This window comes from Coniophora puteana (assembly GCF_000271625.1).
Source record: "Coniophora puteana RWD-64-598 SS2 unplaced genomic scaffold CONPUscaffold_7, whole genome shotgun sequence".
NCBI classification, from domain to species: domain Eukaryota; kingdom Fungi; phylum Basidiomycota; class Agaricomycetes; order Boletales; family Coniophoraceae; genus Coniophora; species Coniophora puteana.
Genome location: NW_006913059.1, coordinates 434,734 through 457,783, shown reverse-complemented (window position 1 = coordinate 457,783; position 23,050 = coordinate 434,734). Strand labels below are relative to the sequence as shown.

At 54.6% G+C, this 23,050-nt stretch overlaps 12 protein-coding genes across 12 annotated transcripts; 3 read left to right on the top strand and 9 right to left on the bottom strand.

Annotated features, from left to right (window-relative positions):
- Positions 1-440: 440 nt before the first annotated feature.
- Positions 441-1,288, top strand: CONPUDRAFT_82587 (uncharacterized protein). The gene is made up of 4 exons (XM_007771072.1): positions 441-852; positions 901-1,009; positions 1,069-1,116; positions 1,178-1,288. Exons 1-2 carry the CDS (start codon positions 498-500, stop codon positions 984-986), a joined length of 441 nt encoding a protein of 146 aa, XP_007769262.1. The 5' UTR covers positions 441-497; the 3' UTR covers positions 987-1,009; positions 1,069-1,116; positions 1,178-1,288.
- Positions 1,289-1,720: 432 nt separating this feature from the next.
- CONPUDRAFT_34734 (uncharacterized protein) lies at positions 1,721-2,032 on the top strand (the record flags this gene model as incomplete). Its single annotated transcript, XM_007770785.1, has 1 exon — positions 1,721-2,032. A coding segment is annotated over one exon (312 nt), but the record flags the coding sequence as incomplete, so codon positions are not given.
- A 257-nt stretch (positions 2,033-2,289) lies between these two features.
- CONPUDRAFT_82586 (uncharacterized protein) lies at positions 2,290-3,720 on the bottom strand. Its single transcript, XM_007771071.1, has 5 exons — positions 3,551-3,720; positions 3,333-3,499; positions 2,812-3,241; positions 2,441-2,761; positions 2,290-2,384 (listed from the first exon to the last, which is right to left on the bottom strand). The coding sequence occupies exons 1-5, from the start codon at positions 3,623-3,625 to the stop codon at positions 2,367-2,369; spliced, it is 1,011 nt and encodes a 336-aa protein (XP_007769261.1). The 5' UTR covers positions 3,626-3,720; the 3' UTR covers positions 2,290-2,366.
- An 877-nt stretch (positions 3,721-4,597) lies between these two features.
- Positions 4,598-6,681, bottom strand: CONPUDRAFT_137557 (uncharacterized protein). The gene is made up of 2 exons (XM_007771070.1): positions 4,791-6,681; positions 4,598-4,725 (listed from the first exon to the last, which is right to left on the bottom strand). The coding sequence occupies exons 1-2, from the start codon at positions 6,397-6,399 to the stop codon at positions 4,658-4,660; spliced, it is 1,677 nt and encodes a 558-aa protein (XP_007769260.1). The 5' UTR covers positions 6,400-6,681; the 3' UTR covers positions 4,598-4,657.
- A 623-nt stretch (positions 6,682-7,304) lies between these two features.
- On the bottom strand, positions 7,305-8,483 carry CONPUDRAFT_57380 (uncharacterized protein; the record flags this gene model as incomplete). Its single annotated transcript, XM_007770846.1, has 3 exons — positions 7,305-8,073; positions 8,139-8,326; positions 8,403-8,483. 3 exons carry the CDS (start codon positions 8,481-8,483, stop codon positions 7,305-7,307), a joined length of 1,038 nt encoding a protein of 345 aa, XP_007769036.1.
- A 1,541-nt stretch (positions 8,484-10,024) lies between these two features.
- On the bottom strand, positions 10,025-10,894 carry CONPUDRAFT_43093 (uncharacterized protein; the record flags this gene model as incomplete). Its single annotated transcript, XM_007770792.1, has 1 exon — positions 10,025-10,894. A coding segment is annotated over one exon (870 nt), but the record flags the coding sequence as incomplete, so codon positions are not given.
- A 416-nt stretch (positions 10,895-11,310) lies between these two features.
- CONPUDRAFT_57507 (uncharacterized protein) lies at positions 11,311-11,963 on the bottom strand (the record flags this gene model as incomplete). Its single annotated transcript, XM_007770855.1, has 2 exons — positions 11,311-11,697; positions 11,784-11,963. Coding segments are annotated over 2 exons (567 nt in total), but the record flags the coding sequence as incomplete, so codon positions are not given.
- Positions 11,964-12,719: 756 nt separating this feature from the next.
- Positions 12,720-14,144, bottom strand: CONPUDRAFT_165843 (family A G protein-coupled receptor-like protein; the record flags this gene model as incomplete). The annotated part of the gene is made up of 4 exons (XM_007771069.1): positions 12,720-13,445; positions 13,506-13,711; positions 13,791-13,934; positions 14,010-14,144. The coding sequence occupies 4 exons, from the start codon at positions 14,142-14,144 to the stop codon at positions 12,896-12,898; spliced, it is 1,035 nt and encodes a 344-aa protein (XP_007769259.1). The 3' UTR covers positions 12,720-12,895.
- A 94-nt stretch (positions 14,145-14,238) lies between these two features.
- On the bottom strand, positions 14,239-15,944 carry CONPUDRAFT_124989 (uncharacterized protein). Its single transcript, XM_007771068.1, has 4 exons — positions 15,881-15,944; positions 15,559-15,772; positions 15,408-15,475; positions 14,239-15,299 (listed from the first exon to the last, which is right to left on the bottom strand). Exons 1-4 carry the CDS (start codon positions 15,883-15,885, stop codon positions 15,221-15,223), a joined length of 366 nt encoding a protein of 121 aa, XP_007769258.1. The 5' UTR covers positions 15,886-15,944; the 3' UTR covers positions 14,239-15,220.
- A 190-nt stretch (positions 15,945-16,134) lies between these two features.
- On the top strand, positions 16,135-17,925 carry CONPUDRAFT_165841 (uncharacterized protein). Its single transcript, XM_007771067.1, has 4 exons — positions 16,135-16,918; positions 16,974-17,065; positions 17,116-17,213; positions 17,275-17,925. Exons 1-4 carry the CDS (start codon positions 16,140-16,142, stop codon positions 17,755-17,757), a joined length of 1,452 nt encoding a protein of 483 aa, XP_007769257.1. The 5' UTR covers positions 16,135-16,139; the 3' UTR covers positions 17,758-17,925.
- Positions 17,926-18,880: 955 nt separating this feature from the next.
- CONPUDRAFT_82579 (uncharacterized protein) lies at positions 18,881-20,971 on the bottom strand. Its single transcript, XM_007771066.1, has 9 exons — positions 20,778-20,971; positions 20,697-20,729; positions 20,590-20,646; positions 20,375-20,528; positions 20,125-20,318; positions 19,910-20,073; positions 19,682-19,852; positions 19,363-19,627; positions 18,881-19,304 (listed from the first exon to the last, which is right to left on the bottom strand). Exons 1-8 carry the CDS (start codon positions 20,896-20,898, stop codon positions 19,571-19,573), a joined length of 951 nt encoding a protein of 316 aa, XP_007769256.1. The 5' UTR covers positions 20,899-20,971; the 3' UTR covers positions 18,881-19,304; positions 19,363-19,570.
- A 66-nt stretch (positions 20,972-21,037) lies between these two features.
- Positions 21,038-22,229, bottom strand: CONPUDRAFT_82577 (putative cyclase). Its single transcript, XM_007771065.1, has 2 exons — positions 21,418-22,229; positions 21,038-21,356 (listed from the first exon to the last, which is right to left on the bottom strand). Exon 1 carries the CDS (start codon positions 22,192-22,194, stop codon positions 21,445-21,447), a length of 750 nt encoding a protein of 249 aa, XP_007769255.1. The 5' UTR covers positions 22,195-22,229; the 3' UTR covers positions 21,038-21,356; positions 21,418-21,444.
- Positions 22,230-23,050: the final 821 nt, after the last annotated feature.

The following is a 23,050-nucleotide window of genomic DNA, read 5'->3' as shown; positions in this document are numbered from 1 at the left end:
AACAAGGGACAAAGATAGAAGAAACCCGAGAAGCAGATAAATGGAATTTGGCTTGACATGCACAAATAGCTGCGTCGTGTCTTTTCCTCCCTTCGCTCGTATCAATGACCTCTTTTCCATGCCTCCATTTCACCCATCGCATGCAAGCCTACTCCAGCTTTTCTCACCAAGAGAAGCTCTTCGCCGGCTGCCAAGCCTGGTTCGTCGAAGCGCGCGCGAACGGCTTCAGTGCCAGACTTGGTGCCTTCAACCGCTTCTACGTCGTCCCTGCCAAGCTCCGTGTCCGCGTCGGGACCGAGATGCCTTCGGGCAATTCACTCTCTAGCCCTTTGTAAGTGTTATTCCGGCGCATTGGTATCAATACTAAAACATGTTTCTAGGTTCGACATGATCGCGGCCATTGATTATAAAGCCTTCCCTCCCCTTACAACACCGCCGAAGTCGGGCCCAAAGTGACCAAGGGCAAGAGCAAGCAAAAGAAGGTGTGCCTGCCTCCAATGCCTGCGCCCACCATCATACTCTCCGCGAAGGCGCCGGAGCTGCCCACCGAAGCCCCCACCGCATCTGACGTGACGCTGCCCGCCGCCGCTAGCACGATTGCTGACGCCCCTGTCATAAGCCTCGAGGACAGGAGCGCGACTCTCGCTCCGATCGAGGACACTAGCGCGGTTCTCGCGACGAGCACCGCCACTGCCACGCCAGCCGAGAACGTCGAAGCTCCCCCGCCAGATGTGGTGAGTTCGACACCGTGCTCTCCTGTGGGGGCTGCAGATGCCACGGACACTGCACGGACGTCGACGACTGGGCAGGGCGGCAAGCTCCTTGTCATTCCGAAGACGATCTCTCCCCCAAGTACATATGTCTATTCGTTATCTACCTATCTAACCCTACAATGTATAGATGGGAGTTCACTCGCGCCTGGATCAATGACCCAACAAACGTGCCATACATGGAGGCACGCTTCAACAAGGCTTGGAAGTCGGTGAGGGAGAGCGCTGTAGAGTTAAAGGTGACTCTGTCTGCCGGATATCTACGCTGAAACTAACACCTTTAATGCAAAAATGACAGGATACTTCCGATGAAGAGAGAACGACACCTCTTGCTTGATCCGACAGTGCACGTACTTAACACGTTCATCAAACTTGGGCTTTTTACTAATGATTTTGCTTGCTTACAGGTCATTCGCGCACTATGCTGTCAGTCTGACATACGCCACGCCAACATCAGCTCTCCCGCTTGCTAAGCCGACATTCGCTTCTCTTCGCTGTTTTTACCGATTCACTGCTTTCATTGCCATCATTTGCTATTCTTTGCACGCTTGCCTTATTCTTTGCGCAAACTCCCGCTGTTTTTATTGATTTCGGGTCGCTTTTAAAACATTCTATGTCATTTTAAAGAACCTGTACTGTCCCTACCGAGAAATCAAATGGTCGATGACCGTTTTTTGCCAGTCTTTAAAGTCTTTTGAGGAATTGTTTAAAACACCTATTGGGGCACAAGCTCAAGTCGTTTTAATGAATAGTACGTGTTTTAAAGAATCCGAAGAGCGTTTAAAGATTAATAATCACTTTTATTCAAAACCTCAAAGAATAATCCAATATGGACTTTTCACTGGGCTTTAAGTGTGGCTGTGCCGAGAATGAATAGGGGCTTAAAGACACGTTCAAACATTCGAACTGGCCCGACATTAACATGACAAGAACCGACGACATTGCGCGCACTCTATGCAACCGCGATAACATCGATATCAATTCACTCCCTCTGGCAACGCAAGTGCGCCGAAGAAGACCGCGCGCGCATCCAGGCGCACGTCTCCATTCTCGAGGACCTCGCCGCGCGGCTGCGCTCGGACGACGCCATCTCGGGGCAGGAGGTGGCGAAGCTAAGGCAGCTCGCGTCGGGCTCGAAGGGGCTGTACAACGGGCCATCAGCGGCTGCGGGCGAGATGGGATGGCTGGAGGTGCTGTGGGGGCGCAGGCAGTCAGTGGTGGATCAGACGCGGTCGGATGAGTATGAGCAGAGGGATCTTGACATGCGTACGTACCTATTTGATTTATCCTTATATGCGCGTTCTGATGTTCTTTCAGTGCGGAAGGAGCTCGAGAAGGAGGGGCTCAAGACGTCCTAGAGTTTGCACACCACCGAAGTAGACTCTGTTCTTCGTCTTCATGGTGCGCTCCCGCCATGGCTATGATTCAAAAGAGCAAGAAACACGCTGACATTACTCTTACAGTAAGGTTACGCTCAACGATCATACAAACATACGAATAAAAGTACACTAATTAACATGCCATATATCCAGTCATTCGAGTGCGTCATAGAAGACATCGACGTCGCTGCCGGTGGAGTGCCGGCTTCGCGACCTGCTAGGAGGTGCGTATCTTCTGTTGGGAAACTACTTCGTCACCAAGACTGGATGTCAGCGTCGGCGCGCACTTACTGGCACGGACTTCTGCTTCTGCTTCTGATTGCCGCGCCCCACGTCTGGTTTCACGTCTGTTTTGGCAGCCTCGTCCTGCGCGGGTCCTGGCGACGACTTTGTCGCCTTTGGCGGTGGCGGTGGCGCAGGGGTTGTTGCCGGCGTCGTTGTCGTTGTCGTTGTCTTAGCTGGGTCTTGGTTTTGTTGTTCGTCCTGCGTATGACGTCTCCGCACATGTTCCCCATCTTGTTGGACGCCACTCACTTCTTTCGCCTCTGTCGTTTCCGATGGGCTTTTCACGTTCTTTGGGACAGGAAGGAGGCCTCCTTTGAGTTTTAGGCCCTGCAACGCTTTTTAGCCACTGAGTTTGCCTCAACCACGAAGGAACGCACCGGTGTCTTGGGACTCGGCGTACCACAACCCGACGGCAGTCCCAAATGCCGTTCGACAAGGTCAAAGAGCATACTCTGCTCCAGATCCGCGCTCGTCGGAGTGATCCCGCTCGATCCACCAGAGGACGCCGCACTCCTGAGCGCATCCTCGCGGATATGGTTCACGTCAATGACAACGCGCAGCCCGAGCTTGTTGCCCTCTTCCCGGCTGAGGTACTTGGGCCGGCTGGCGAGATGCGCGTAGGCGGGGACGACGTAGCGCCTGTCAACGCCGTACTTGTCGTACATGGCGATCTTGTCGACCGGATCCATGGACTGCTCCTCGAGCTCGCGGATCACGAGCGTCTCGATCTCCTGGAATCCCCACGACTTGGCGAGGTCGAGGATGACGAGCCACTCGTCGACGGTGGCCTCGTATAGCGAGTAACGCCTGTGTGCCATTTCGGGCGGTGGCGACAATGGAGCAGTTAGGTTTAGGTTAAGGTTAAGTTTCATGTAAAAACACAGCAACTAGTACTCACGGGTTGTAAAACACCCACAGCAGCTGGGCGAAGTCGTCTGCTTTGACCTTTTTGATGATGTAGGCGTCGGCTTTCGCGCTGTCTGGTGGCGCTGAGAACATCTTGGCGAAGAATTGCGACTCCCGCTCAAAAAAGAACTTGTGCACTTGGAAAAGTGTGTTTTCGACCTATTCGTTCGTCAGCCTGAACATCCGCCTTATGATAATGAAGAAACGTACGATGAATCTGACGTCACCGCCGCGGAGAAAGTACTGGTGATGGCGGCGGTACCTGGAGAACTGCTCTCCAGACATGGTGCTTGAAGCTACTGGCATGGACCCGTTCGACAGCGCGGGAGAGAGCGACAGATAGCGGTGCACTTGCGCTGCGCGAGAATGGTGGTCAAGGTGGGGGAATGAGAAGGGTCGGAGAGACTTCCTCGCCGAGCTGACGCTTTTTAAAGGTGTCGTCCGAGTACCAACAAGGACCGCCATTCAATATAAACTTCCATATTTCCTGATTAGATAGTATCCTGTTTGATGTGGGCCCAGAAGCCTCATGCCAGGTGGTATCACTTCCCCTGGATGTCCTAGCCTGAGTGCCGGGTATGTTCCCCCCCGGAACCTTCCTTCTTTGTGCGGCGACCTAAGTAGCCCTTATCAAGCTTTTGCCGTATTCGCCATGACTGGGCCCGTCATGTGCTATTGCGGGCTTGATCAATTACGGTAGAGCTGATGTTCTCGTTCTCACCTAGGATCCGTGTACTAGTGGCACGACGGAAGGCCTACAGATGCACGTTGCACGGAACGCCACGCGTAATTTACCCAAAGCCACGGTCGACGAGGATCAACGTTCAACCCTCTCCCTCTAGAGATTGCTGGCGTTGATACGCCAGACTTGGAGTCCACCTCAGTCCAGATTAGATATCGGTGAGCTATCAGTCGTAGTTTATCATGCCTCATGTCACCGGAGGCTCTTGGTTCTGGATTTGATTCTCCGCCTCGAGGCTGACACGAGTCTGCCAGGGTTTTGGGGCCCGGTAAGATTAGAGGCAAATCGTAGCTCGCTCGTGTGTTGACTTCAGTTCTGAGCTTGCCCAGGGACCTGGGCCATGGATTGCGGTGTCGTCGTTATGTCAGAAAGATCGAGACCCCGTTCACCGACACGTATGAGATTCGGGGTTCGTGTCGCTGTAGCATGGCATTTCAGTTGGTTTTTGTTGGGCTTGTGTGTCCGCCTAGTCACGACAAGGTTGCGCAGAAGTTCTATCACGATCGATGACAGACTGTATTCGCACATACATGTCGAAAATCAAAATCAGGCAGCGAAAAGTAACGACGGTTCTACTACGAGTCTGCAGCCTCCTTTTTCTTCTTCCCCTTCCCCGACTTTTTCTTCTTCTTCCCCTCAGCACCTAAGGAAATAACGGCGTGGTTAATATCTCGCCTAGTAGTGGTTAGGCGAAGACGGGGCACTCACTAGCCTGCGCACTCTCCCCGCCCTCGGACTGCGTCGGGCTCGCGGGTGCACTCGAGTCCAACACGTCCTGCTGCTTGATCGCCTCGAGCGGGTTCACCTCCTTCGTCTTCTTCTTCTTCTTCTTCTTCTTCTCATCGCCTTCCACCGGCGTCCCCGGCTCCGTCTTCACCACCGCGCTGTCAGGATCAAGAGGTTCATCGTCATTCTTCGCCTCCGTCTGTGTTTGCTCTACGGTAGTGTCAACGTCAAGTAGTGGTTTAGTAGAAGTTTCCGTCGCCGTCTTCTCGAGCTCCTCAGATTTCGTCGCCGCTGCCGCCGCGTCGTCCACCTCTGGCTTGTCGGCGCCAGCGCCGTCGGTATTTTTGTCGCCATCAGTTCCTGGAGCCTGGGCGGCATCCTGCGCCATAATGTCGATGCCCTCCATCTTGTTGTCGCTCTCGGTCTTCTCCTCCTTAGCCTTGACCTCAGGCTCGGCCACGACCTCAACTGACGCAGCCTTGTTCTCAGCTACGACCTCAGCCGGAGTAGCCTTGTCCTCGGTCTTGACCTCTGAGACAGCGTCCGCGGAAGCCTCAGCGGGAACCTCGGTCGCGCCATTCACACCGGGCTCAGTCGAAGACACCGCCGGAACACCCTCCTCAACCTCGTTCGTAGCCTCAGCGAGACCCTCAGCCTTAGCGTCAGCCTCGGCCGTATCGGGAGCCTCAGCCTCAACGTCCTCCTTAACCTCCGCTGCGTCCTCAGGCTTGGCCTCGGAAGAGAGCTCAACGGGCTCTTCAGGCGCGGCTTCGGCAACTGCAACCTCCTCCCTCGGCACCTCCGCCACGGATTCCGCAGGAACCTCGGGCGCGTTCTCAGCTGGCGCCTGTGTCTCGGCATCAGCAGGACCCTCGACGGTAGCGTCGAGCAAGGCCTCCGCGGTAGGCTCAACAGGCGCTCCGGTCGCAGCCTCAACAGAAGCCTCAGGCGCCGGCTCCTCGTCGAGGCCCCAGCCGTTACCTTCATGGGAGGTCTGAGCGAGCGCGTCGGCCGCGGCTTCCGTAGGTGCGTCGGTAGCGGCTTCAGTGACGGCGTCGGCGGACGCGTCAGGCGCGGCTTCCGCAGCTGCTTCAGTTGAGGCGACGGCAGCGTCGGCCACGTCTCCTTCAGTAGGAGCAACGGCAGCGTCGGCCGCAGGCTCCTCTGTGGCCTCAGAAGCAGCATCCCCAGCGGGAGCCTCAGTCGAGACACCGTTCATGGCTTCAGCAGCAGCATCGGCGGGGGTCTCAGTTGAGACCTCAACAGCCGCTTCAGCCTCGTCGATCTTGGTGGCCTCGGCCGCAGCTTCAGCCAGAGCCTCAGCTTCGGGTACGGCCACGGCAGGAGCTTCGGCCACAGGTTCTCCGCTCGTGGTCTCAGGTAGGACCTCAGACGTAAGGTCGACCAGAGCCTCGTCGGTCGCAGCGCCAACCGCGATCTTGGCGGCGACAACAGCAGGTTCTTCAGTCGCAGCGCCAGCCGGAACCTCAGCAGCCGCAACGACGACAAGAGGCTCTTCAGCCACGACCTCGACAGGTGGCTCAACGTCAAGCCCCTCCGAGTCCTCAGCCGCCGCCTCCGCAGGCGCCATGGGAGCGGCGACCACAGCCGGTGGCAGCTCAATCGGAGACTCGACGACGGGGTCAGCGATGGCCACAGGCTCGACGACGGGCTCAGCGGGAGGTTCAGTGACAGCCACATGCTCGACCTCAGCTTCAGACTCGAGCTTCGCCGGGACAGGTGGGGGTGGTGAAGCTACTCCTACAGGCGACGACGGCTCAGGCTGCGCCGGCTCCTCAGCGGGCCGCCGCGGTGTCGTCGGCGTCGAGACAATCCGAGGCTCGGAAGCTTCTTGTGTGGGCTGGTGTTCGGGAGTGGGAGCGGGAATAACGACGGGCTGGTGTTCAGATTCGAAAGCGGGGATAACAACGGGGGGAAGACTGGAATGGAACGCTCTAGAGCGAGCCTGAGGCTCAACAGCAGACGGCGGGGGCGTAGGCTCAAAGACATGCACCCGCGGCGGGGGCCCAGAAACGGGAGTAGGCGGAACATAATTCCGGCGCTGGTGGTGATGCTGGAGCTGACGACTAGGCTCAGGAGCAGCTTGGGTGTTTAGCAAGGGAGAGTGAGCGGGCTGGGCGATCTCAAGCTGGGGACGCTGCGCTGCGGCTTCGGGCCCCCGGGCGACTTCAGCTTCAGCTTCAGGCGGCGCGGCATCGGAAGGAGGAGCAGACGATTGAGAGAGTTTCGACTTGGACTTTGCATTCTTGGATTTTTTCAGTTTAGGTACAGATACAGAGTTAGATATAGTCGCAGGCTCAGCAGGCAGGGGTTGGCGTTCGCGTTCGCGTTCGGGCACCTCTAGGGCCGACACCGGCACCGACATCGATGGCGCGAGAGGCCCCACTGCGCGGCGGCGCGCCTCATCTGCTGTTTCCTGCCATTTGACAATGCACGGGACAAGATGAGCAGGCGTCAGAAGCGCAAAAGAGGGAATTAGTTCACCGGTGCGTGCTCACCAGTAGATTGCCGCGACCTGCCGTTGGGGCCGACCTGGAAGATAGAGTTGGGGCCGCCGCCGTTTGAGCTAGGCCCGAACAGCGAGGGTCCCTCCGAGGGCTCCTTGGACATCATCATGCCGGAGCCGGTGAACGATTGCGGGCCGCTGGACGTGTTCTTCATGTTCGTCTGGAGCGGCGCCGGGCCGGGCGAGGGCGACGGTGTCCGGACGTCCATGCTGACGGACCGCGAGCCGTTGCCGCGCCCGCCCTTGTCGCTCGAAACGGAGCCATATTCAGGCGAGGACGGCGCTGCCCCGCCGCTACCGCCGTAGTTGGGGTTGATGTTGCTCGTCGAGGGGACCGTCGGCGAGCGGCCGGTGACCTGGAAGAGCTCGCGGACGAGCTTCTCGGTCTCGTCGTCCCCAAAGTCCTCGTACGTCGGCGAGCGGACGCCGCTCTCCATCGCCTGCTGGCGGAGACGCTCGCGCGCCTCGGCGATGCGGAGGACAGTCTCCATGCCGAGTTTGGAGCCTTCCATAAGTGAGAGCGGCTTCTCCCGCCGACATACGGCCATGTAAGAAGGAACGAGGAGGTGCTTGTTGATGTTGTAGTTGTGGTAGATGGCGATCTTCTCGACGCCCTCGATCTCGATCTGCTCGAGCGCGGCGATGGTGAGCTCCTTGACACCGTCGAACTGCCACCGGGTGGCGAGGTGAAGTATACTCAGCCACCAATCGAGTGGTGCATCGTACTGCCCGTATTTGCTAAGTGGAGTTATCAGTAAGCGCCTGATAGCACCGATGGTGCCGCAGAGCGATGATCGACTTACGGGTTGTAGAACACCCAAAGAAACCGGGCAAAGTCCTCGCTCTTGACGTCCTCCAGCGAGTATGGCGCCTCCTCCGAGGCGCCCAGGCGATCCTCGCCGCTCTCGGATGCGGTTGCAAATTTGTTACGGAAAAACAGGGATTCACGCTCGAAGAAGTACGAGTGTATGCGATACAGGTGGTTCTCGACCTGAGGTACGCAAGGCGTGTCAGATCCGAGACATCGAAGCACATGGAGGCGAATGCGACGAAAAATGTGTACTCACGAGGACCGTCATGTCACCGCCGCGGATGTAGAACTCCTTGTGGCGGACAACCCGCGAGACGCCATGTTCTACGCCGTACATGCTCGTCTCTTCCTGAGATTGAGAGGGAGGGAGATGGGGAAGGGGGGAGGAGGGAGGGAAGTTGGGTTGGGTTCGAGAGAGAAAAATGGGCAGGAAAGCAAGATATAGGTTTTCCGAAAGCAGTGGTGGGTAGATAGAGCGCTACACGTGTTGAAGCCTCGTGTCCGCTATTGTCGTCCAGCGTCTGGGCCCTTCATGAAACACGCTGCACTTTCTAATGATCCTTGCCATCCTTCGTGGTTTGTTGAGTAAACAGGACGATGACAATGGACAAGGTGTTTGTTTCCGTCAAGAGCTGTACAAACACGTCCGTCTCCCGCGTCTCCAATAGCCCCTGAGTGGTCTCTTCCAGCTTCCACCTACTCGCACGGAAGCAAATCAACATGAAGTCGCCTATCGCCCTCACTGCCCTCTCAATCAGTACATAAGAACTCCATCCGAGGACACAGGCAAGGGTCAGAAAGCGAATATGCTTGCTCAACCCAATTCAGTCGAACACATGGGCATGCAGCAAGTACCCTTTAGATCATCATCAGGTCATCAGGAGGCTGCGCTCGATTATCCTGCCTCGTGCGGTAGAAGGTAAAGCAGACGTAGCCCTATCCAATCGAGCGTAATGTGAAACCTAGGGCAGCTTGCTCCCTAACGCTTGGTGCTTTCCTATCGTGCTCATCTCCGATCGAAGTTTTCTCAGAGTGTACATTCTCAGACTCGGAGCATGAACTTCTGGGGAAGTCAGAGGATACACCGTCCTGGCTCGTATCGGGTAAAGCAAACCCTCTACTCACCACCACCTCGGCACCATGTCACATAACCGCCCTCGTTCCCTGATGCACCGCCGCGCTCACATCGGAACGAGGGAAACAATGCGCGAGAGTATGTAACTCGTCGGCCCGACTCTGCTATTAACGACGAGCCGGAAAGCACCCTTGCGGTTTTCATCACCGACTGAAATGAACCCTTCGCGTGAGACGGCGCTGAGAGAGTCTTGGGAGCAAACGGACTCTACCGAGAATCATGAAAGACGCGTGGTGATTGATATTGAGGATTGAGGGCGGCGCCATTCACGCTGATTCAGAACCCCATCGTGGCAGCAGCGCACGCCTTTACGCATCAAACAAGTGGAAGAATCAAAATTGGTCATCTTGGTGTAAGAGCATGCGCCTGTGTCAGCCGAGCACGCGTAAAATGTCCCAGTCGCGCATATTCAGATTTTGGAGACGAGTCGGGGGGTGAACATGGTCGCGCGTGGTTTGCAGACAGCTCTTGATACGTTGTAGTACGTACAGTGCGCCACCCAAGGTCATTGAGAGCGTCAAAGCGGAAAAATACGAGGACCCAGGACATTAAGATGATGCGGGGGAAATCAATTGGGTTGCAATCAGCGCAAATGCGCAATCGACATCGATGGCTTTCGTGGATCGGTTTGCATTAGAGCAAGTCGAAGTAGATCGACATAGAAATACATTACTTGTTCCTCCTAAATCCCTGTGATAACAACTCGGGCTCATCGATCACCTAGGCACTTTCATTCGCTTCTCAAACGTCTCCTTGAACGTCTTGAACGTCTCAGCCCCGAGCACGGCAAAGAGAACGCGCTCGAACGAGTCCTTGAACCGGGTCGACAGGAGCTCAGCCCACAACGCCGCCACGACATCCACATCATTCCTAAACACACCCGTCCCAAAACTCCCCAGCACCAGATTCCTCGCGCCCTGCAGCTCAAACAGGTACAGAATGCGCCCCATCCGCTCGCGCATCGCCGCCACGATCCTCTCCTCGATCTCCCGCTCCCCGCGCTGCACCTTGTTCTTATTCCGCACATCGCCCGCATTGACCGCCGCGCTCGTCAACACGTCCGCCTCCTCCGGCTCGACCCACCCGCCCGCGTCGTCCCGCACGACGACGACCCCCGGGGTGTAGATCATCGCGTCATAGTAAAACCCGCCCGCGCGGTCCCGGCCGTGCAGCGCGTAGAACTGCGAGGCCGGCTTCGCGATGAGCGAGGGGTAGAGCGTCGACGAGCGCGCGATGCTTTCTTCCTGCGCCTGCGCGCCCGAGAGGAAGCCGCCGCCGGGCTTGGTGGCGGAAGCGAAGTTGAGCAGCGCGACGCGGCCGAAGCTGCCGGGGGAGCTCGAACGTGTGTGTTGGTTGAGCAGGCGCACGCCGTCGAGCGTGGATATCTCGAGGACGGAGTACTCTGTCTGTGGATGCGATGCGAGGGATTGATGGGGACGGCTGATGGGTGAGCTGCGGCTCCATGAGGAGAGGTCGGAGTCGGGGGGATAGTAGAGGGTGTGGAGGGTCGAGAACCTGATTTTGGCGCTAAGGTCGTGCGAGACGTCGCCGATGGTGATGTGGCCAGCCTCGATAGCCCTGAGAGTGGAGTCTGCGATCTGCTTGAGTCGGTCCTTTTGCTTGCTATGCTGGCTCTGTTGGGGAGTGTTCTTGGGGGTGCTGGCCTGACCGAAATTGAGCTTCTGCTGGATCATTCTGCTTGATAGTATCCTAGATTGGTGGTACGATCGTCAGGATGGTTGAGCGTTTTTGTACATTTGCGAGGGTGATGCTTGCTGTACTGCAGTGTTGGCCCTGGCGCTGTCGATGTCATGTTGACTCGGTCGTGGCCAGCTCCTGTGGGCACCGCTACCGACGGCGGCGCTATGTTCCCACGGTCGCCCAGAGCGTTGTCGCAGACTGTTGCACACAAATACGACCCATGGTATGATTGTCAACACACAACCAACCAAAGGATCACTTCTGGATGTCAGCGTATCGACAGGTTCTGACATATGCAGATGCGGGCTACAGTTGGCTAATACCGTAGCTACTCGGTCAGTTCCTGTCTGAACACTTCCCTGATTTTCTCCCTAAAGTTTAGATTTTTGGCTTCTCTCTTCCCGACAGCAACTCCGCCATACTTACGAGCAATGAGGCTTTCCCGGACCTCAGCTAGTTTCAACACGGCCTCTATCCCAAGTCTTTCCACTTCCACCCTCGACAGCGGCTCTTCCCTTCTTGCCAATGCCTCAAGCGATGGGACGAGCCACCTCTTAATGTCGAGTTCCAGAGCTAAGCCTGCCTTCTCCAGTGGACCCAGCATTGACTCTTTTGAGTTCAAGTTCCTCAACACGAACTTGCGAACGCTGCTCATGCCCCACTGATCGCTAAGCTTCAATACTGCCGTCCATGCATCCATAGAATACGAGAACTTCTCGGGGGCGACAGACCTCATACATGGTGGTGAGCTTCAACCACTGATAGCGCATCCTAAATCGCCACGGATCCAACTCACCTGACCAGCAATACTTTCAACAGGAGCTTGAACGTATGACTCGATACACCTTCAAGGACTACAGGATGTCTGTCTGTCTTTCCTTCCGCCGAACCTACTCCAACGGGAAGAAGGAACATGTCGCGGAAGACTTCCGACGACGTTTCTAATACGTGCCGGGGCACTCTAAAGAGCGCGTCCTCAACCTATACATAAGTTCTGAGGCAATCATTTTCGTTACATGTGTCCAAGGACGCACCCGAAACGTGATGACCTCGAAGTAGAACTCGTCATCTCGTGCTGTTCCCATTACCATGTACACTTGTCTTCTGGTGTTCGCAGCGCTCCGGTATGATTTTTCGCTTCTTTTATACTAGTAAATACATTAGGAGTACTTCTGTGGCTCCTGTACTCGTAGTTAGCTTCTGATTCTCTATTGTATAGCTTCTATTTCCCCGAGCCTTGGCCCGGGGCTTCTGACTCGTCTGGTGGTTTATCCACCCATCTGGTAACTCGTTTATCTTATCTCGACGTCGGCCGATAATGTGAAGGCGATGACAGGCCCACAAATTCAACAAGGTCATGAAGCAACCTTCTAGACTTACCACGTCTCCCAGCCAGTTGCTCCTTCGAGTCAGCACCAGTAAGATATCGACGATAAAGCTCAACGCACCTCATAGCACACCTCCTAATCCGGCGGCGCTTTCACCATACGACACCCTTGCAATCCCTTGAAACACATTGGTGATGTGCTCGATTCCTCTGTATTGTATAATCCAATCCACCTGCAGCATGGGTGCGAATTCTGCTGGCTACTGCGGTTGGCATGACAGTAGCACTCGTTACATTTCCCGGCGTAGTGCACTGCCTCGGCGGCGAGCTTAGAGCGAAAATGACGAATTTTTCAACATCTACATTGGCAATTGATAGCTACGCGTTCGACTTTATAGAGCATTTTAAACACAGAGTATACGAAGGTAGCGGGCAGACGTGTATAGAATTACAGATGAAATAATGATGGACAAAAAAAAGCTAGTATCGAATGAGAAGGGAAACAGATAAACCAAGGGAATGAGCCGGTGGCGCATGCGCCCATCGATTTAAATCGAAGGAGACACTGCCGGACGAGAGAGAGATCTCACACATGACCTGCTGCTTGCGTATTACCATTGGCGGCTGCCCCTTTCTCTCCAAAGTTGGCTGCAGGCGCACCTCCAGCAGCATTCGAACCATACCCTCCTGCCCCCGATCCCGTGCCAGCAGCATTCGTGTTCGCACCGCCCACACCCGCACCAGCCCCCGTGCCCGAACCTAATCCCCCACCCCCCGCACCAGAGTCACCTCCGCCACTCCCCAACTTCCAATAGTCCATCCCGCGGAACATAAGCATGTACGCGAGGAAGAAGACGGGTCCGGACAAGATATCGAGGATGCCGTAGAATACCATCTCCGAGGTGGGTGTAATTCGGTTCCCGCCCTCCGAGAGACCCCAGCAGATCGGGTACAAGAGCCAAATGAGCGCGATCCAGCTCGCGAGCAGGTAGAAGCGCTTCGAAATGCCTTTACCGCCACCGCCAGCTCCGGCTCCGGCACCAGTACCAGTGTTGGCACCCGCACCGGCGCTGTCACGAGCGCCTGTGTAGCCGCTACGGGAACCGTACTGGCGATGGTGTGCGAAAAGACGGTACCTACGCCAAATAGATGACTATGAGCATCAAACCATTATCAGAGGGGAAAACAACACCCACAGCAGGTAGAGCAGCGAGAATACTCCAAATGCGTAGAAGCCCCACTTGTACGAGCTGCGCGTGAGCGCGCCGACGAGGCCCATGATGACGAGCGTCCATGCAAAGAACATGGTCGTAAGCATCTCGCTCACGAGCATGCCCGTGAGGCCCATCAGCGCCAGGAGGATTAGGGGTGCGTTGATGAACCATTGGATGTACCGAACCCACTATAAGATTTGTATATGCGACGTTTAACTATGGTCATAGGGGGCACCAAATAGAGGGGTGCATTAGGGGAAAACGCACCCAAATTTGGCGGGTCCCTTGACCGTTAAACTCGGCGCGGGTAAGGGTGTACCCAAGATCAGAGGCCAGCGCGAAGTATGTGAGCGTCGACACCCATAACACTATAACGGGGATGTGGTGGAACGGCCGTGTCCTTTGCTTTCTCTGTTATAAAACGGTCGCAAAAATCCGAACGCATCAGCATGTCGCTAGCAGGGTTAGACAACGCCGAGAACGCACCGAGTGATTCCACAAAAGAGCACCGAGGAAACTTAAGAGCATTACCGCGAAGACGGCCCACAGCCAGTCGGACGCATGCGTCGTGATGTGACGGTCGCCCGCGGGCGGGTTGTTGTCCAATGCATGATTCGCCATCGCGTGTTGTGCGTATTGTGCGTTCCTCGAAGACGAGGAGTGTGAGTGCGGCTGAAGAAAGGGCACCAGAATAAGGCGCCTCTAACAATGAAAGCGTATCACTCGGACACGTTATATAGTGCGATCCTTGTCCGGTATCTCGAACCTCGGACGCATCCGAGGTATGTCATCGTGAGATCACACTCCTGTGGAACATACCCTAGAAGCCTGGATAACCGTTGAATGCACTATCTGGGTCCCTATAAGTCAGGTGGTACATCATGGGGTACCATTTTCCTATGGATAAGCTTGGGGCCGAGCTCTACACCCATACCAAAGGCGCAGCTGCCGGTAATGCATGACGTTTCGTTTGCGTACGTGTTCCATTCGTGGTGGAACGAGGAGGACTCGTCAGCACGGCACGGCTCTCGCCGATCATCCCTGTCTGAGGTGTTATTTCAAACATTCGAGGCGGCTCGTCGATCGCTGACAGGTACGGCGAAGACCCCGCGTTTCGTCAGGCTCTAACGCACGTTTCACCAGTGTATGCAGTTACTATCCGGAATTGGTGTATAGAGAGAGAGAATATCATTAAATGGTCATAAAGAGAGGACGGAGAAAGTTGACATCTACCGAACACTGAAATGTCTTTTCGTGGATGTCGTAGCCTTCCCCTAGGGCCTTGCGCCGAGCAATGCTAAGACGACTTTGTCAGAAGTTTTTGCTATGGCCTCGTAACCTGCCTATGCTGGGAATGCCTTGAAAAGGAGTAACATATATCAGGCACAGGAAAGAATGAATATCGACTCCAATGGATCGCGTCGGCTTTATATCCGATATTGCCGACGACCACCCCTGTGTTTACCTTCAAGGTTTACATACAGCCGGAACCGCCAGCCACAACGTTAACAGACGCTTGCATCGCATCTCAAATCCTCGGCGTCAACGACATAACTTGGAGGTGAACAGCGTGACCTAGAGTTTGGCTGGGGAAGAAGACCACGAGACTGGTGTATTTTCTCCGTGAGACATAGTATACAACGGCGTAGAGATGTAGCCCAACGCGGGCAGGGGGCGCGGTGTGGCTTGGACAGTAATCAGCCGACCCGATCCGAGAAATCCTGGCCGAACAGGGACCGCTTTGGATCTTGTCGTACCCGGTCGTCCTTGAGCATCCTACAATTGAGCGTAAGTGAGAATGAACAATGTGCGTTGGTTCGGAGGATAGATGGGTATGATTGGACGAAAAGCGCATATACTACGTGAGGGAAAACGACGACATACCGTGCGTCCACGCGCGCGTCCTCTCCCTCAACGCCGAGCACGGCCTGCGGCGTCTTGGCATCTATAACCTGTAGTAGCAAAACCAGATTAGCATTCAGATGCAGCCCTATTCCCCAAAATACAAAGGCAAAATGAAAAGAAGGGGGCGTACGTAGTGGTTGTCGCAGTGAGGGCAGAACTCGTCGCTCTCCTCGTACGCGGTCATATCTTTGCGAAACGCCTTCTTGCACTTTTTGCATATAAACGCCATTTCGTTTGTCTTTGCGAGGCGATGGTCTTCCGCCTCCGCGTGACATTCGGCGCAGTCGAACCACTGCTTGCAGCAGGGCGCGCGGATGGACACCTGGGCGTTGAGGATGTGTTTGCTAACCACGTCGTGTTGCAAGTTGTCGACATCATCGAGGTTTGGTTGATGATCGGGGACAGGCGTGTTTCAGGACGTGTTTGTCGGGGATGAGAAGGCGAGGACTGACCACATCGTGTCTGTCGACGGAGCCGGCGAGCGTGAAGGGGGAGCGCAATGAGCAGAGGGCTTGGCTGGCGTGTTTCCCACAGGGAGCACAGGATTGAGTGAGGGACAGGGGTTAGACATCAAGGCATCATCGCCTCCTCATCGTTCGTTGGCTTGTCATTGGCCAACATATTCATGTATCGACACTTGCTGTATGCGCAGCATTACATAGATCCTCCTCCATAATCATTCACCTCCAGTAGGGGTCACCTCATTCCACGATGATCATCGAACCAGCCAAGGCGGACGAAATACAACGCGAGCGCCAGCAGAACCGGCCAGGAGACGAAGCACTTCCGCCACCTGCATACAATCTCGAACCATCCCCCTCTGCATCATCTTCATCCCAGACTACTCCACCCAACAGCTATCGCTTCACGAATGCTAGCTCCTCACTAGACCGCTCAATCCATTCTTCGCAGGCATTTGCCCAGCCTCGTTCGACCGGAAGCGGAACCCATGCACCCCCACCTCAGATCGTGCTTGCACCTCCCGACGAAGAGCCTTCGAGTTTTCCGTATCAAACCAGGAATGATGTTTCCTACGCTCCTCCTGGCTTACGACAAGGAAGCGCGGACGTCTACGACATCCAGGACCGCGGCGCGGGACCCAGCCGACCGCACCGTCAGACCAGCGCACCTTGGTTGAGCCCATCGATGGGTCTCAAGGACCTACCAATGAATCCCGGCCAGAGACAAAGTGTTGACAAGAACCACTTCCCCCGTCCCCCGTCACCATACGACGCATGGGAGCCGCATTCTCAACCATCTGGCTCCTCTCGCTCTTCCATCGCGTCTTCGTCCCAGGGCCCTCCACAGGCATGGAACCGCCTTCCTCCCTCGCGCGATGCGTCGACAACTTACGCGCCGTTTGAGCCTCCGCTCGTGCTCCACTCGCACTCTGGGCATCTCAGCAAAGGCTTCCCGAAGCTCCCGCCACCCTGCGCATTTGCCCCTCACCCGTTCGCAACGCATGATATCAGAGGAGAGGACTGGCAAAAGTGCGCTTCTGCTAGTTGAGTACTGATGCGAGCCCGCGACTAACATGCAAATCAGGTTTTTGGCGGACATCAAGAAGACGGCGAGTGTAATGGGTGACATGGTCGTAAAGGGAGTCGCGCCCGCGATCAGAGAACATACACCACTTGGTCCGTTTGCCGCATATTTGTCTAGTTATGTTGTGCTGACATCAACACAGGCGGGCTTATCGGTCTTGTATTCGACGGCGCCAAGAATGCGATCAAGGCCATGTCGGGTGGACCAAAGCCGGGCACGGTGGTCGATGATTGGAATACTGTGAGTATTTCTTCCTGATTATCTATTTTGGACCCCTTGTCATGTCACCACACTTCCGCAGTTTTTCTTCAACCCGCGTCGACTGAACGTCACCCTTCTGCAAGGCCAACGGCGCCTCTCAGGGTTCAGCGCAGAGCAACACAACGCATCCTACGCTCGCTCGTCCTCTACATCGAAGCCATCTATCCCGTCGCGGCCAAGCCCTCGCGCATGGGACCCCGCGTACATTTCCCATGTCTCGGCATCGGCATCCCAGCCTATTCCTCCCCTCTCGCCGCTGTCGACCTCTTCATCCTATCCATCTCCTCCACCAAGCGCGGGGTTGCTAACCCCAAGTCCATACGCGCCACACGGAAGCCACAAGAGATCGTCCTCGGCCGCGTCGTTGCGCTCCAGCATGTCGTTTGATCGCCATAGCAGGGAGTTCGACGAGGGCCGGTATGACGAGAGCGTGGACTACAAAGGGAAACAGCCTCAGTCACGGACGCTACGCGCTCGCGAGAAGGCGGACACGCAGTTTACGCTTGTCGTCGAGCCTTTCTAGGTTGGTTGGTGGAGATGCGATATTTATATGCGGAGGTGCAGTGTTTTATATCATGCTACATGTCTTGCCATGTATTTCCTTCTCTGGTCACCTTTTGAACTCAGTCGTCATGATGACACCATTGGCGTGTGTTGTATCCTACTACTTTCCTGATTTAAGACATGAGTTGGGCACAGGATCGTTCAGACGGTTGGATTCTCAGTCTAGGTTGTAACGTTGAGTCACGGTAAGCCAGTTAAAGGCGAGCAGAGTCCAGCTCCTATCTTCGAGCCAACACAATCAGTCTGATGTGGCAATAATCTGTACACACGAGGCGGACATGGTCAAAGCGTAAATAAAGGTGCAAGTTTAGGCGGATATTTCGTTGATAACATATGCATGCCTAACGTACAGCGTGTACGTCGATACCGTCGTAGCTATTGCATATATTATATTTCTTCAAGATAAATACGTCCCGAAGTGGCGTTTGATTTCCGCCGTTCGGTCTAAATTAGCGTTACTGTCAATGGTGACATGACTTCCACTCCCGCAGTAACTACAGCTTGCAGTGACTTTTTTAACGTCTCGCAAGGCAGCCAGCTTCAAGACCACATCCAAACCAAGCTTGTCCACGTCTGCGGTGCACATGGGCTCTTTGCGGTTAAGGAGGGCTTTGAAGGCCGGGACGAGCCACTCCTTGACCTCGTATTTGAGGGCAAGGCGTGCCTTGTCCGCCGGGTCAATGCTAAGAGAATTCATCCGTTGGACTGTAAAGGTCTGCACGCCAACCATGTTCCACTTGTGTGCCAACCCGAGCACGGCTGTCCATTCCTGGAGGGTACTCGGGAGACCTTCTGGTTTGTTCGGGTTGCCGCCCCTACATATTAAAACATTTTCACCAGACGCGGCCATTAGATACTGATACAGGGGTTACTAGCAGAGAGCAAGACTTACCGAAAACACAACACTCTCAGCAACTGATCGAAATCGTATGAGGATACATCTTCTAGGACGATCGGGTTGTCATCACTCGAGCCCTCTGACTTTTCGCCTTCTACGGGTAGATGAAACATATCTTTGAAGACCTCGGAACTATGCTCCAGAACGAATCTGGGGATTCTAAAAAGGGTCCTTTCTACCTACATCCGTGAGCAGAATCAGTGGACTCTGGTCGCCGTCATATCGTTCGTGGGACAGCGCTTGCACATACCAGAAAGGAGACATTGGTAAAGTAAAACGTCTCATGTTTCACGATAGGTTCGAGAGGTTTGGAGCCTTTCTTCATGATTGGCGAGTTGAGTGATGTCTAGCACTCCAACTCGAGGGCGGTATGGTTAAATATCAGGTCGCCTCAACATAAACAGGGGCTTACATGACGTCAGGTGATGAGCGAATGGACAAAACGGATTAGCACGAGAGGAAGGTCACGAGTAGGACGTCGCCTAGGTATGGGTCTGTGAAATCCTGCGCGGCAAGTTTTTGAGACGATCGGAATACATAGGGGTGGTTGAGTTGCCGCGAGTTGCAGACGAACGGCTGAGAAACTGAGGCGCGATTTTCGAGAGTAACTGAAATGAGTGGAATGTGAATCACTCATACTACTATGGGAGGTATCAAGTTGCGGACCTTGACTGGTCTACGACAGATTGATACGTGAGGCTACGGACTAAGATTTGATGTCTTTGTCAACCACAATCAACGCAACCGTAGTATGACTGGCAGCTTGCATCGGGGACTGATGACAGGCTATTCGTTCCAATATTATTGATTGTAGGAAATACAGGATGAGTGGATGGCAGTACTAGATCTCCACCACGCAGGCAGCAGCTATGCCTCACAGCGGCTCTATGAAGGGGTTCGGACCAACAGGGACGATCCCAGTTGGATTGATCTATAGTCGGGGTAAAGTCAGACAAGAAGATTGGAAGAAGGCTGTAAATCGTACCTTAACTCCAGAATAGTAACCCGCCTTGATATGCTCAGGGAATGTGCTTTCTTTGAACGCGGAATTGTTCCAGTACAAGTTCTTCAACCAGCGGTTCAGGTTTGGGTAGTCATGCCGAATGTCGCGTATGTTGCACTTGAAATGGGAGAAGTAGACGGGGTCGAAGCGGATCTGAGGATGGCATGCGTGTCAGTTTCTCGTTCTGATCAGAAAAATGGGCCGACTGACAATGGTGACCCAAAGCCGGATGTCTGCTTCGGTCAAACGATCACCGACGAGATAGTCCTTCCCTTCAAGGATCTTCTCGAGCCTGTCAAGCGACTTGAAGAGGGGTACAACTGCGTCCTCGTATGCCTTTTGCGTTGTTGCGAACCCAGATCTGTATACCCCGTCTGACAAGAGTGTCAATGATGATAGCAGAACAGTATTAGAAACAAACACACTGTTGACAGTATCGTAAACCCAAGAGTTGATCTCGTCAATCTCGTTGCGGTACACCTCAGGATAGATATCGATAGCAGCCTTGTCTGCCGGCAATTGGTCGTTAAACGCGGTGTTGAGCATCCGTATAATATCCGCGCTCTCGTTGCTGACAATTGTCTCAAGTTCCTTGTCCCAAAGAGTTGGCACGGTATACCTGCGGCGATATCCTACTGTCAAGCAAAGCACGTACACAAGGGAAGTCGTACCCACCTGCCCGCATAGTTGGGATCGGCTTTGAAGTATAGTTGCCTGAGATGCGTCACTTCGTCACCATGTATGCTGTCGCGTGTTGCGCCCGGAAAGTCGTGCACGTTGGCAAACACCCAGCCTTCTGGGGTAATACCTGGTGACACGACGTCGACAGCTACAGATTATGGACACCATGCGTCAACAATAATGATCAAATCAAGCGAGCGAAGTCCTACAAATAAAGTCCTCAAGGCCTTTCAACTTGCGCACGATCAGAGTTCGCGTCGCCCATGCTGGAATGCGGATCAGTCAAGGCTCGCTGCGAGACGAAAAGAACGCGTACGGCAAGAGTAGGCGACGTATAGATGATAGCGTCCTGCAGACTGTCAACGTCTGAAACCCACACGAAAGGTTCCATACACACCTTTCTTAGGTTCGAACTTTCCCCCTTTCTCGATCCAGTTCCGGAACGCCGAATCCGGCCGCTTAAACGAGCCATCTTTGTCCGTTGGAACAATCCGGTGGTCGGCGTTCTTTGAGGCCATTCTGTGAGATATCTGTGTTGTGGAGGATGGAAGCTGAGTGCTGAGCGCTGAAGCTGAAGTTGCGTCGATCGACGAGAGAGAGAGAGCTAGGGTTATTATTTCACTGGCAGCTAGAGATATATGTACAGAAAGCGCGCACACCAAAGAGGTAATACCCGGTTTCGGTACACCAGTCTGACGATAATGTCTGAAAAACAGCCAATCCTGGAGTCGTATGATGACATCTAGGGGGTAAAGCACGAAGGATGCGTCAGCGAAGGTATCGTTGAGTCAGCCAAATAGCATATCGGTCATGTGGGAATTAGCGTGGTGAAACAACCCCGTTTTCGTCGGCCTTAAGTGTTTGAAGTATCTCGACAAGGACTGCATGCTTCCGCATTCATAAGCTTTCGATCCTCTCAATAATTTCCCGTGCAGAGAATGGAATATCAATGAACATAATCATTGCAACCTCCGATCTTAACGATTTTATTCGATATGGGTGATCAAACGCAGCTAATGAATAACAAGAAGACTTACTCAGGCGAAACGTGACCGCAGTCTCCGTCATTGAGATGTCCATTCTCGCCAACCGTATGCACGAGCAGGCGCCCCGTCCGACTCATGAATGCTGATGGGCATCAAGCTCACCCAGATGTCGCCATCGCCTTCTTCTTGTTGGGAACCAGCTAACCCTTTCAGATTCGTGAGATTCTCGCAGATGAGTTTTCCCTGTCCCAGGATCACCCGATGAACGACGAAGGCATCAGGCTTCTCCTCCGCGCCGTCATCGACGGTCGTTTCGTCAGGACTGAGCGTGTCCACTCCAAGAAGCCGGACGCCGCGCGAACAGAACTCTTCTGCAACGTCCTTGGCGAGATAGGGGTGTTGATAGTAAGTCGGTGATCCCCAGTGGGCGTCCCAGCCCGTCATCAATAAGACGATATCCAACTTCCCATCGTCTCTGGAACCTATTCTGTCGAGGAGGGAAGGCTGGGAGGCGAGCGCTTCCTGGACATCCGACCAGCTGATCCTGGCTGAGGGTGCCGCGAAGGACCGAAGATCGATGACGGCAGCGCGCCCGACGAAGGCATCGATGGGGATCTTGTCCAGCCTGGCACCGTTCTCGAAGAAGTGGAAGGGTGCATCGACGTGGGTGCCAGTGTGGGAGCCCAGCTCGAGGGAGTGGACGGTGTAGCCATCGGATGGCACGTTCCGAACGCAACAAATCTTGAATGGAGGATCACCGGGATAACATGACATGGTTTCATCCAACGGATGGGTTAGATCGACTAGTGGAGACTTCTTTGACGACATTGCGTGGAGTTGGGATGGACAATGTCAGAGGAGTGAAGGACTGGGTGAGCCCAACGACGTTGAGGCAATCGCGCGGCCCAACAAGGCGAAGTTACGCAAGCACTACCGTGACTGATGGTGACCACGAATTGCATTTGGCTCCACGTTGACGGCCGCATGACATTTGAATAGTACCACGATACATACAACGACAGAATTCGAAGGGCCTGAAAGTTTGGATCTGGCTCACAAAATACCAAGCGATAAAAATCCTCCGCACTGCTGCATCTACACTCGACCCTTTCCAACCTGTTCAGCGTTGGCCTAACGAGCGTGGCGCCTCGTGGTAGTCGTAGAGTTTTCAGCAACATTGACGTCCGAGGGGTGAACTCGTCGGCGAGGATAACATGCGTTGCGTTGCGTGAGCCGCTGTCTGCCGCGCGCAGAGGAGGCGAGCGTAAACTTTGCATGCGCTTTGCCTAAGTTTTATTTGCTTGCATTTGGCAATAATCTAGCGAAGGGTTAGGGTTCTCTTTCTCCCTTTAACCTATCCTCTTGCGCAAGTGTTTCATTCGATTTCTTGGACTGTCAGTGGCTCCTTAGTACTGACAACATTTGCTGTTCCAATAATGCTCATATATAGACAGTTGATCTCTCGGCCAAGATCACTTAACTAGAGGATTCGACGAGCTCACCGAAGAAGTATATCCCGCTGTGTCACATCCCACACCGCTCGTGATTCCACTGCGTTTGCGATACCCGCCGGGTCCCACCGTCTCGTCCCTTGTCTGTCTCACACCTTAGCTTGAACATCCGACGGATGTCAAGTCTCTCAGTGGTTCTCTCTTTACGGCGGCTACTGCCCGCCGCCCGCAGC

Bases quoted from the DNA above. Each gene is read 5' to 3' on its own strand.
- CONPUDRAFT_82587 (XM_007771072.1), top strand. From the start codon at position 498: ATGCCTGCGCCCACCATCATACTCTCCGCGAAGGCGCCGGAGCTGCCC. The intron at 853-900 runs GTACATATGTCT...TACAATGTATAG, and splicing joins GAAGACGATCTCTCCCCCAA to ATGGGAGTTCACTCGCGCCT.
- CONPUDRAFT_82586 (XM_007771071.1), bottom strand. From the start codon at position 3,625: ATGTCTGGAGAGCAGTTCTCCAGGTACCGCCGCCATCACCAGTACTTT. The intron at 3,500-3,550 runs GTACGTTTCTTC...ACGAACGAATAG, and splicing joins GCGGTGACGTCAGATTCATC to GTCGAAAACACACTTTTCCA. The intron at 3,242-3,332 runs GTGAGTACTAGT...AATGGCACACAG, and splicing joins CTGTGGGTGTTTTACAACCC to GCGTTACTCGCTATACGAGG.
- CONPUDRAFT_137557 (XM_007771070.1), bottom strand. From the start codon at position 6,399: ATGGCGCCTGCGGAGGCGGCGGCTGAGGACTCGGAGGGGCTTGACGTT. The intron at 4,726-4,790 runs GTGAGTGCCCCG...TTATTTCCTTAG, and splicing joins CGGGGAGAGTGCGCAGGCTA to GTGCTGAGGGGAAGAAGAAG.
- CONPUDRAFT_124989 (XM_007771068.1), bottom strand. The intron at 15,476-15,558 runs GTACGCCCCCTT...TTGCTACTACAG, and splicing joins CTCACTGCGACAACCACTAC to GTTATAGATGCCAAGACGCC. The intron at 15,300-15,407 runs GTATGTCGTCGT...GCTCAATTGTAG, and splicing joins GACGCGCGCGTGGACGCACG to GATGCTCAAGGACGACCGGG.
- CONPUDRAFT_165841 (XM_007771067.1), top strand. From the start codon at position 16,140: ATGATCATCGAACCAGCCAAGGCGGACGAAATACAACGCGAGCGCCAG. The intron at 16,919-16,973 runs GTGCGCTTCTGC...CATGCAAATCAG, and splicing joins AGAGGAGAGGACTGGCAAAA to GTTTTTGGCGGACATCAAGA. The intron at 17,214-17,274 runs GTGAGTATTTCT...ACACTTCCGCAG, and splicing joins TGGTCGATGATTGGAATACT to TTTTTCTTCAACCCGCGTCG.
- CONPUDRAFT_82579 (XM_007771066.1), bottom strand. From the start codon at position 20,898: ATGGCCTCAAAGAACGCCGACCACCGGATTGTTCCAACGGACAAAGAT. The intron at 20,647-20,696 runs GTACGCGTTCTT...TCCGCATTCCAG, and splicing joins ATACGTCGCCTACTCTTGCC to CATGGGCGACGCGAACTCTG. The intron at 20,319-20,374 runs GTGGGTACGACT...ATATCGCCGCAG, and splicing joins GATCCCAACTATGCGGGCAG to GTATACCGTGCCAACTCTTT.
- CONPUDRAFT_82577 (XM_007771065.1), bottom strand. From the start codon at position 22,194: ATGTCGTCAAAGAAGTCTCCACTAGTCGATCTAACCCATCCGTTGGAT.